General features: G+C 45.3%; 1 protein-coding gene across 10 annotated transcripts in view; it reads right to left on the reverse strand.

Moving 5' to 3' along the window:
- POLN (DNA polymerase nu) overlaps positions 1-12,179 on the reverse strand; it is a 190,228-nt gene that overhangs the window by 37,780 nt on the left and 140,269 nt on the right. For 9 of the 10 annotated variants that reach the window (XM_075194212.1, XM_075194210.1, XM_075194206.1 and 6 more), the window contains 2 exons: positions 5,015-5,097; positions 2,844-2,972 (listed from right to left, as the gene is read on the reverse strand). In XM_075194212.1, coding sequence (XP_075050313.1) covers positions 2,844-2,972; positions 5,015-5,097 — 212 coding nt within the window. Of the gene's footprint in view, positions 1-2,843; positions 2,973-5,014; positions 5,098-12,179 lie in introns of those variants that run through there. The other variant, XM_075194213.1, reaches the window with a different exon arrangement.

Genomic DNA, 12,179 nt, shown 5'->3' on the forward strand with positions numbered 1-12,179 from the left:
TCCCCCTCCTGTCACTCTCATCTGTCCCCCTCCTGTCACTCTCCTGTCCCCCTCCTGTCACTCTCCTCTGTCCCCCTCCTGTCACGCTGTCACTCTCCTCTGTCCCCCTCCTGTCACTCTCCGTTGTCACTCTCCTCTGTCCCCCTCCTGTCACGCTGTCACTCTCCTCTGTCCCCCTCCTGTCACTCTCATCTGTCCCCCTCCTGTCACGCTGTCACTCTCCTCTGTCCCCCTCCTGTCACTCTCCTCTGTCCCCCTCCTGTCACGCTGTCACTCTCCTCTGTCCCCCTCCTGTCACTCTCCTCTGTCCCCCTCCTGTCACTCTCCTCTGTCCCCCTGCTGTCACTCTACTCTTTCCCCCTCCTGTCACTCTCCTCTGTCCCCCTCCTGTCACTCTCCTCTGTCCCCTTCCTGTCACGCTGTCACTCTCCTCTGTCCCCCTCCTGTCACTCACCTGTCCCCCTCCTGTCACTCTTCTCTGTCCCACTCCTGTCACTCTCCTCTGTCCCCCTCCTGTCACTCTCCTCTGTCCCCCTACTGTCACGCTGTCACTCTCTTATGTCCCCCTCCTGTCACTTTCCTCTGTCCCCCTCCTGTCACTCTCCTCTGTCCCCCTCCTGTCACGCTGTCACTCTTCTCTGTCCCCCTCCTGTCACTATCCTCTGTCCCCCTGCTGTCACTCTCCTGTCCCCCTCCTGTCACTCTCCTCTGTCCCCCTCCTGTCACGCTGTCACTCTCCTCTGTCCCCCTCCTGTCACTCTCCTCTGTCCCCCTCTTTTCATGCTGTCACTCTCCTCTGTCCCCCTCCTGTCATGCTGTCACTCTCCTTTGTCCCCCTCCTGTCACGCTGTCACTCTCCTCTGTCCCCCTCCTGTCACTCTCCTCTGTCCCCCTCCTGTCACGCTGTCACTCTCCTCTGTCCCCCTCCTGTCACTCTCCTCTGTCCCCCTCCTGTCACTCTCCTCTGTCCCCCTGCTGTCACTCTACTCTTTCCCCCTCCTGTCACTCTCCTCTGTCCCCCTCCTGTCACTCTCCTGTCACGCTGTCACTCTCCTCTGACCCCCTCCTGTCACGCTGTCACTCTCCTCTGTCCCCCTCCTGTCACGCTGTTACTCTCCTCTGTCCCCCTCCTGTCACGCTGTTACTCTCCTCTGTCCCCCTCCTGTCACTCTCCTCTGTCCCCCTTCTGTCATGCTGTCACTCTCCTCTGTCCCCCTCCTGTCACGCTGTCACTCTCTTTTGTCCCCCTCCTGTCATGCTGTCACTCTCCTCTGTCCCCCTCCTGTCACACTGTCACTCTCCTCTATCCCCCTCCTGTCACGCTGTCACTCTCCTCTGTCCCCCTCCTGTCACTCTCCTCTGTCCCCCTCCTGTCACGCTGTCACTCTCCTCTGTCCCCCTCCTGTCACTCTCCTCTGTCCCCCTCCTGTCACTCTCCTCTGTCCCCCTGCTGTCACTCTACTCTTTCCCCCTCCTGTCACTCTCCTCTGTCCCCCTCCTGTCACTCTCCTGTCACGCTGTCACTCTCCTCTGACCCCCTCCTGTCACGCTGTCACTCTCCTCTGTCCCCCTCCTGTCACGCTGTTACTCTCCTCTGTCCCCCTCCTGTCACGCTGTTACTCTCCTCTGTCCCCCTCCTGTCACTCTCCTCTGTCCCCCTTCTGTCACGCTGTCACTCTCCTCTGTCCCCCTCCTGTCACGCTGTCACTCTCCTTTGTCCCCCTCCTGTCATGCTGTCACTCTCCTCTGTCCCCCTCCTGTCACACTGTCACTCTCCTCTATCCCCCTCCTGTCACGCTGTCACTCTCCTCTGTCACTCTCCTGTCACTCTCCTCTGTCCCCCTCCTGTCACGCTGTCACTCTCCTCTGTCCCCCTCCTGTCACGCTGTCACTCTCCTCTGTCCCCCTCCTGTCACGCTGTCACTCTCCTCTGTCCCCCTCCTGTCACGCTGTCACTCTCCTCTGTCACTCTCCACTGTCCCCCTCCTGTCACTCTCCTCTGTCACTCTCCTCTGTCCCTTTCCTGTCACTCTCCTCTGTCCCCCTCCTGTCACGCTGTCACTCTCCTCTGTCCCCCTCCTGTCACTCTCCTCTGTCACTCTCCTGTCACGCTGTCACTCTCCTCTTTCACTCTCCTCTGTCCTCCTCGTGTCACTCTCCTCTGTCCCCCTCCTGTAATGCTGTCACTCTTCTCTGTCACTCTCCTCTGTCCCCCTCCTGTCATGCTGTCACTCTCCTCTGTCACTCTCCTCTGTCCCCCTCCTGTCACTCTCCTCTGTCACTCTCCTCTGTCCCCCACTGTCACTCTCCTCTGTCACTCTCCTCTGTCCCCCTCCTGTCACTCTCCTCTGTCACTCTCCTCTGTCCCCCTGCTGTCACTCTCCTCTGTCACTCTCCTCTGTCCCTCTCTCACTTTGCCCCATCTGCCGCGCGCCAGCCATAAAAAAAAAAAAACAGAAACACTTACCAATCCGCGTGGCTCAGGGACCCAGCATCCTCCTCTCTCACGCAGCTGTCACTGATATGACAGGCTGCGTGAGAGAGGAGGATGCTGGGTCCCGGGGCCGCGCGGATTTGCAAGTGTTTCTGTTGTTTGCTTGTTTGTTTTTAAGGCTGGCCCGCGGCACCCCAGTGACAGCGCCGCGGCACCCCTGGGAGCCGCGGCGCACAGTTTGGGAACCGCCGACTAAGAGTATAAATATTAAAATATATTGTCTCAGCTCAAGTTAAAATATGTACATCACTTGGAACTTTATAATACAATAGTACTTTGGTTTCTCATCTTAGAATGAACTCTCAATATTGATGATGCTTAAATAGAATTGTTGTTATGACAAGTTTACCTTTATTGTGGCACTGTTCTATAACTTTATGTGTAAAATTGGACACTTTGTATCTTTGAAGAAAACGTTCCATAAACGCATTAGCTTCAGCTTGTGTTATGCCCAGGCATTCTGAAAGACGTTCTTTTCCTTTAACATATGTAATAAAAATTAAATTACATAGTAATATGCAAACTAACATGCAACAAAAAAAAAAACATTGTTTTGGTTATGGAAACCAAACTACTGTCAGAGAAACAGCGGCGAAGTGGTGGTAGCTTTTGGTACTGAGAATAGGCACAAGTTGCACCACCGCACATCTTTAAAGACTATTATTAAGAGAAGCACTAGGCCATAATAAGTGAATACATGATGAAGAAAGGAATAGGTATAATTGTAGAGCCCCACCAATTCTAGCGAATATTATTTGTTTAAGTAAAGCATTTTTCACCAAGTCTGAACAATAAATAGTATATATATATATATATATATATATATATATATATATATATACTTAATAACTGGCTGGTAAAAAAAAGTTAAGACTATGCTTACCGTTACCATACAGTATCTCCAGGCAGCTGATAATCAGTTAGCTGCTTTTGTGCTATTTTATTGCTAAATAGTGGACAGAATAGATTTTCTACTGGTGTGATAAGTAGCGATAGAAAATCTGTGGTATCGCTGCATAATAATGAATATATTATCTTGGATTAAAATGGGGCAGAAAAAGTGTTGCTTCTTCATAAAATACTGGTGATGCCAAATCTTGAATATGCAATACAGTTTTAGACAACAATTCACACAAAATAGATGCTCTGGTACTGGAGGGTATGTAACAACTAAATGAATAAAAAGTATAGATAAAAAACAAGATAGGTATTCATTTTAATAATACTATTGGCCAGATAAAGAGTAGGCCACAATATATATTTCCGACTTGAGTAAAGACACGAAAATCATCATCAGCATCAGCTTCATGATGGCTACAGTATCTATATTAAAATAGAAAGAAGCACAATATTGTATTGCATAATATTGAGATGGGGTAATCCTATATTGCAGCTTACCCTCTATATATTAAGTGGTTCTTTGTAAAATTTGTTATGAGAAATCGAGTTTCGTAAATATACCCGTATATGTCACATATCTCAAGAATAGAAACAAAATGGATATTTGAATTAAAAACATTAACACCCTATGTGTCTCAAATTAGATTTTGACCAAGGTTCCTTTCTCGCCTTTAAATCTCCTTTTGCACCTATTTAATTTTTATTGTTTTTGCCCTTTTTTTATTATTATTATATTTATAAGTTTTTATCTATTATCTTTTTCATTTTTTTGTATAGGCCTCAGTCTGCTGATTGATCTTCTTATTAGCAGCAGAACAGATTCTGCACTGTTATTTAATACATTGTTTTTAAACCAGTTGGTCAATAAAGTTATTGATGAAACCTCACACAGGCTAGAGCTTAAATAGCCTTATTTTAATGCCAGTTGTATCCTTGACAAATTCCTTCAATGGATAAAATGTGTTGATTTGACATCTGAAACATACACAATTTTGACCCCTGACAGCTGCCTTCTACTTCCCCAAATGCGTTCCATAGCACCTGGCAACGCTGATATTGGCAAATTCGTTTTGTTATAATGTGAAACCAGCTCCAGCACAAGACTGAATTCCTTAGGTTAAGTAGGCAATGGCTTCCAGGACTTGTTGGGATATCGTTCCACAATAGTAATTAATCTATTTTTTACTTATATCTATTATCTTTTATATATATATATTACCTAGCTTGATTTCTGGGGTGATTCCAGTCCATTGCTGACCGGGGTGTGGCTGGTTTCACATTATGACAGGGTTACCCTACATCAAGGATTTCCATGTTATGGTGTGACCCGCACAACCTGGCTTAGCTTTACGTGTGTACTCCAATACTGTACTCAACTTGCACTTGCCCACTCCTGATCCACCTCTCTAGATATAAGGGGTTGCAAGTGCAAGTTCCTTAGAACTCTAAATACGGATGCAGTTTATTACGGCCCTAGATAATTACGGGCTGCAGCTGGACATACATCCAACTCTAGATCAGGCCAAAAGTGTTTTGTCATATGACAGCACCAAAGAATTCTAGATACAGTTTTATTTTCAGTTATACAAACAACCTAAATAAAGTTAAAGAATTCCATACCTACTCCATAGATGACTGAGTAGACTACACGTTTAGCTTGCTCTCGATCAGTTTGGGTTATTTTATTATATTCTACATTTTTCCTGTGCAAAGGAGAACAAAGTATCATGTACAAAAGAAAAACAAAACAATATTAAAGTAACATTAAAGCAAATACATATCAGAAGTATCAGAAGTATGTTAGGGTAAAGTATAACTGTTAAGAATTGCAAAATGGCGATTCACAAAGCTGCATAAGTGCAAGCCCACAGCTCAAATGCTATTTTGAGACATTTTGCACGATGTACCCTTGTTATATTGGAGATGCATTAATTAGCGCATCAAGATAGCAACAATTGCAAATGGTGAAAAGTTTACATTGTCTAATGGGAGAAGCTGACTGAAATAATCTGGGCCTACCTTGCTGAAAGTGGGCAAAGCACACTTGCATACATCGTATCTTTCCCTCATGCAAATACAAGATTTCTTGTTGAGAGACAATATATTTAAATGAAATTCAAGGATCAGACATTGTACAATTTAGAATATATTCCTTCTGCCTCATAATCATCAATAAAAAATAAGGAACTAAATGTCAATCTTCTAAGTAGAATGAAGAGATTTTAGTGTTAGTTACAACACACTAACTAATCATTCTACATTATATATGACTCTCATGTCCATTTCATTAAAACTCACAACTGTAATGAAATATAGAACACCTTCTATGTTAAGACACAAGATTCAACAGTTTTTATAAACAGTTTTTATATTTACAACATGCAAAAATAAAGGGGCTGATGCAGAGTTGGACGCAATTGTGCCCTAAACCACAGACGCAAATTGTATTCACTAAAAAAACACAATTGTGGAAGTAAGCAAAGCTGCAAGTTACATGGAGGTCTGCACCAGTAACATATGAGCACAGTTTACACCAGGCATATATCACATATACTTACGACCATGTTTATAACCATTTGTTTCATTTGCAAAATAAATATTTGCTATAATATTTGCTATTAGGCATCAATAAAACTTCAAAACCTTCTCTAATACATGAGAATCAGCTCCCTATCTCACATACATGAAGCTAAAAATGCTTAAACCAGCTTTCAAAATAATATAATATATGCATGTGCACTAAGAAAGATCTTATCAGCATCAGAGGAGCATTCGCAAATAGCCAATCACAAGCGTTTCTTGTTTTCTGGGCAAGTGCAGTGCACTTTCATGCAAGATACACTACACAGACTAGCATAGTACTCACACTGCATCAGCACCAAAACCAATAAACTGTAAAACAGCATCACCAATTCCATATAAATATACAGAGGCCCTCCCATCAACTTTACAATACACACAAGTTATTATTGACCTCTCATATTTTAAGAGTGTAAGCATCTGAAGCAGGGACCTCTTCTTCTACTATCTCATTTTATTTGTTATATTTCCCTGTATTATCTTATTCTATTTGCTATATTTCCCTGTATTGTCTCTTGGTAAGCTTCGAGCAAACAATGGCACAAAATAAATATATACATACATGTTTAAGTCATCAGTGGGCAACAGGTTCCCACCAAAATTCTATTGCAGTTGTTAATTATAATGTAGAGTTACTCATCTACCCTCCTCAAGTACCCTCAAAATGGTCATGTTTTCAGTATTTGTCATTGTCATGATTATGTATTATGTCTAATCACTGATTGTTAGTTTTTCTTGAATTTTCATGTATGACAATGTCATACATTGAATTTATTGTATGTATCCTTGTAATGTAAAGTGTGTTTTGATGACTGTACAGCGTGAACAGTCCAGCCAGCGATGTAACAGAGGCAAGTGCAGCTTGAGCAGTATAGCCTGTAGTACAGTAGCACAGTGGAGACAGGTGCAGCCTGAACAGTCCAGCCAGCGAGGTAACAGAGGCAGGTGCAGCTTGAGCGGTATAGCCCGTAGTACAGCAGCACAGCGGAGACAGGTGCAGCGTGAACGATCCAGCCAGCCGGGTAACGAGGACAAGGAGGCGCTGAGGATCCACAGTAAACGTACAGAAGACAAGACTAAGTCTAATCAGGCAGGTAACTTGATCAACAGGCACTGAGGAGAAAGAGGAAGTGCCTTTTCAAGTTTGGAGCCAGAGCTGATAACCAATGGAAAACATGCAGAGGACACAAAGGCTTAGGGTCTGCGCATGAGCAGAACCAAAACCAGGACACCAGCAGCAGAAGTATGCTTCAATGGGGAACAGGTGAGCGTGTCGGTCTTTGGTTGTGGAAGCTGAATGAGCGCCGTGTGACAGCTCCAGATTTGTGTATACAGTCCAGCCACTCAAGCAAAGCAGAGGTGAGAATCATGCCCTCTGAGATACCAGACATAAATCTCAGTAAATCTCAGGGATAGATAACTCACTTTGAAAGCCCTGTGTCATTCTGGTAATCAAACTGCCTTGGTTGAGAGAGCTAACCTCAAAAGGTGGGGGTGAGAACTATGTGAGAAAGGTTTAAATCATCTGCTTTACCTAGTAAACGTGTGAATTTCTAAAGAAGAAACCTACAGTATCTAGGTTGAAGTGTGCTATCGTTCCCAAAGTGTACTCCTCTCACACCAAGTCTTACTACTTAAAAACTTTTAAAGGACATACTGTGCAAATAGTTTCTGTTCCCCCCTTCTTGTTGTCATTTCTATTTTAATTTGGTGAAAGTGTGAGGTCCAGAATGGCTACTGACTATAAGTGTGCAACAGAGGAATTGTTGACCACAGGAGAAACCAAGAGCAACTGATATAAACGCTTGTGGAGGCTGATCAGAAGTTAAGTGTCATGAGGCTTACCGGCTTAAGTTCCGAGACTCAAGGCAAAGTCCCTCTGATACCTATACCGGACTGTTAGCACAATTATCAATCATGATGCATCAATGGATTGAGGGATTGCAAGTACTGGACTATGATAAACTAAAGTATCTCATTCTCCAGGAGCAATTCCTCGCACTGTGCCTAGCTGGGGTGAAACAATGGGTTGGGGATCATGACCCTAAGACATCGCAAGATGCTGCAAGCCTGGCTGACAAGTACACCATCACCAGGGCTCCTGTGACGAAGAAGAGTTGGGGAGCGCCAGGGCAAACTGCGAGGAAAGAGAGGCAATCTGGAGTATCACCAATGAGTTCCCTGTCAACCAAACCAGCTGTTGCAGCACCTTTTGGGGGGGCGGGGGGAAAACATGTTTTGTCAACTGGCTGCAGGTGTTTTCTGTGTGATGAAGTGGGGCACAACAGCATCAATTGCCCCAAAAAGAAGAAAGCACACCTTCTCCTGTGAGGGGTCCGTCAGAGAAGCCAGTGCCAGCCCTCCTGTGTGTGGGTGGACCCCAAAAACGCCCCAGAGACAATCTGCAAGCGGTTAAGGTAGGACACCAAGTCGCACTTGGTTTGTTAGACTCTGTCGCAGACCTGACTCTTGTACACCCAGCCCTAAGGGTCCAAGAAAACGTTATTCCAGGGAAAACTAATGCTGTGCGAGGAGAGGGGGGTCTACACTTCACAGTCTCCACAGTACCCCTAGCCAGAGTGTAACTAGATTGGGCATCTGGCAGAGCAATACGAGATGTTGGGGCACTAGACAATCTGCCTGCCACAGTACTGTTGGGGACTGATCTGGGAAGGATGCATGTTGCCTATATAAATGAAAGTGATGTAATTTCTGATGCACTGGTGCAAACTAACCCTATTCATTCTCAGATGGGCACTGTCAACCAACACAACATGAGTGCAAAAATATCTAATGAAATTTCATGTGCTGCTAAGAATACTCACACAGATTTACAGGTACAGGGAGGCACTTTGGGCTGGGTCACCGGGCCACCTGCATATTTTTTCCTTTAAAATAGGCTGCTGAGTCGAGTCTTGCCCCCCGGGCTAAAGTTTGCCAGCCCTCCCCTGGGGGAGGGATTATGTGGCAATGTGTCTAAAGGTAATACTCTTGCTGGAGAGTCTAATGCTTTATATCCACTGGGTTGTGAATTTGATCAGGGCAAAATGTGTGCGATTGTGATACCATGTCTGCTAATGTTTTAGGCAGTCAGGTCGATTTACATGTGCCCAGTTCTGAAGGTGACTCAAAGTGTGAAAATGTATCCAATGTCTTAGCAGTAGTAAGCTGGAGAGCAGCACAGAGAAGCTGTGTAGTAACCCCTGCTAGTGTGGAGGGAAGCTCACTAGGAACTAATCCCCCTTCACCCCCCTCTCTCCCTCTAGAAGCTGCAGACTTAAACAGTGGACTAAGTGAGGACAGGCAATCTTCTGCTGTATGCAATAATGACCCGCTCAGAAGTGACACTTCCAAAGCAGAACAACACACTGATCTCAACAGTGAGGGGGAGGGTCAGAAAGGCCTATCTTGAAGGTGAACAAGATAGCATTTTTTGGGAAAATGGCCTTTTGAACAGAGAGAAAAATGTCACGAGTAAGCATCCAGATGTAATTGCTGACAGGCAACTAGTTGTACCACAGACCTATAGGGAAGGGTTGCTAAAAGAGGCCCATGAGATTCCCCTAGCAGGACATTTCCATGTTGCCAGAACAAAGATCATTTGATATACAATTTCTACTGGCCAGGAATGCTGGCTGGCATAACCAAGTACTGTCACTCATGCCCTGCGTGCCAGGTTGTTGGGAAGTCTGGTGATGTGTTAACTTATCAAGGTAATCAATTCATGTCTAACCTCATGCAGAGCCTTTGTAAAAGAAATGCAGGCAAATCATTTAATTACCTCCCTGTATCACCAGCCGGCCAACAGGCTGCGCGAAAGCCTTAATAGCATCCTAAAACAAATGCTTAGGACTTTTGTGGAGTCGCAGGGAGGAGACTGGGAGAGGTTCTCCTCTTTGCATATTGTGAGGTACCGCAGGAATCCACTGGCTTCTCACCCTCTGAACTCTGGTACGGGCGCGAGGTGCGCACCCCCTTAGATTTGACTAGGGAAGAGTGGGAATGGAAACTGATCACCCCAGAAACATTAGTGGTACATCATGTAGTGCAGATCAGGGAAAAAATGCAGTCCTTAATGGGGATGGCACAGAGCAACCTGAAAGCTGTGCAGGCGAAACAGTAGCTGTGGTATGACCACAATGCAAGAGAACGCATATTTGAGGTGGGGCAAAATGTCCTGGTTCTGGTCCCTATGCAGCAGAACAAGTTGCAGGCTGTCTGGGAAGGACCCTACACCTTAGTACAGCGCATTAATGATATCAATTATGTAGTGGCAAAAGATGAGGGGCGAAAGAGGCAGAAGGTATATCACATCAACATGCTCAAAGGTTATCATGATAGGGAAGCTTATAAATTAGCTGTGTGTAGCTTGCCTGAGAGTGATCAAGAATCTGACCCCTTGGTGGAATTAGTAGCTGACACACTAAGGCCCTACCAATCCCATTTCACAGGGAGACCTGGGAAAACACACGTGGTCACACAACATGTAAACACAGGCAATCAGAACCCCCTCAGACAACCAGCACATCCTACTTCCCTAGCAGTGTTGGAAGCCATAAAAATGGAAATTGCTGAGATGTTGCAGCTAGGAGTAATTCAAAAGTCTTACAGTGCTTGGGTGCCCCAGAGGTACTGGTCCAAAAGAAATGTAGGGGCACCCGGATCTGGTGGTACTCATTAACGGTACTTTAAATGCTGACACACTTTATAACCACAAAACAATAGCTATTCCCTTAACAAAGACAACCTGAAAATATGTACTCACCATATAACACACATGCACTGGATCGGATATCTTCAATTGCCTCCAAATGAAAAATACGACTGAAAAAAATATGTACAGTTACAAATGACGTCACTAAGAATGGACACAGTAAAAACGGCGCTTTTAAAGCGGCAATGGCTGGCCCCACCAACTGGATTACATTATACAGACGGTGGGGACAGCCATTGCAGCTTTAAATGCAGCGTTTTTACTTGGTTCATTCTTAGTGACGTCATTGGACGGCGATTGAAGATGTCGGATCCACTGAGGGGACAGCTGGCAAATTTTAGCCTGGGGGCAAGGCTCATTTCAGCAGCCTGTTAGGAACATTTTAAAGGAAAAATAAATGCACGAGGCCCAGTGAACCAGCCCAGGGTAACATGCCCCCCTGCCCCCCAGCCCAGCCTGCCCCTGGATCCACTGCATGTCTGTTATATGGTAAGTACATATTTTCAGGTTGTTTGTGTTATGGCAATCGCTATTGTTTTGCAGTTATAAACTATGTCGGCATTTAAAGCGTCATTAAACCCTACCACACCCCCTGGTTCTGTGTAGACTATAGGAGGTTGAACGACACCACATGTCTGTTTGATGCTTATCCTGTGCCCAGGATAGATAAATAGATAAGCTTGCCCAGGCACGCTACATTGTCACCTGAGGCCTGTGAGTGGTCTGCATTTATCACCCCATTTGGGTTGTTTGAGTTTTCGGTCATGCCCCTTGGAATGAAAAATGCCCTTGCATCCTTCCAGCGCCTGGTCAATGACATTCTAGGACCAGGAGGAACATGCAGTTGCCTACCTGAATGACATTGCGGTGTTCAGTAATACCTGGGAGGAGCACCGGATCCATCTGAATCACTGGAGCAGGCCTGACTATCAAACCAGAAACGTGCCAGCTTGGCATGCATGAGGTGCAGTACTTGGGCCACAATGAAGATGGAGGTACCAGAGCCAGGCAAGGTAGAGACTATCACTGTGTGGCCGACCCTTACAACGAAAAAGCAGGTCATGTCTTTTTTAGGTACGGCTGGGTATTACTGAAAGTTCCTACCCCATTATAACACCCTAGCCAAACCTCTGACTGACTTAACAAAAAATAAATTACCACATGTGGTTAATTGGACAGAGAATTGTGAAAATGCCTATATAACACTCAAATCTGCTCTGGTCCAGTCATCCTGTGATACAGGCCCCAGATTTCAAATGGAGGTTTATACTGCAGACCGACGTGTCTAATTATGGACTAGGAGCTGTCTTTAGCCAGGTGGCAGCGCAGGGGGAGGAGCACCCTATAATTTTTCTAAGTAGGAAACTACCTCCCCGAGAGGTGGCTTATGCTACCATTGAACTAGAATGCCTAGCCATCGTATGGGCACTTCAAAAGCTACAACCCTACCTGTATGGACAAGATATCACCATCATTACAGACCATAATCCT

This window comes from Mixophyes fleayi, chromosome 1 (assembly GCF_038048845.1).
Source record: "Mixophyes fleayi isolate aMixFle1 chromosome 1, aMixFle1.hap1, whole genome shotgun sequence".
Lineage (NCBI taxonomy): Eukaryota > Metazoa > Chordata > Amphibia > Anura > Limnodynastidae > Mixophyes > Mixophyes fleayi.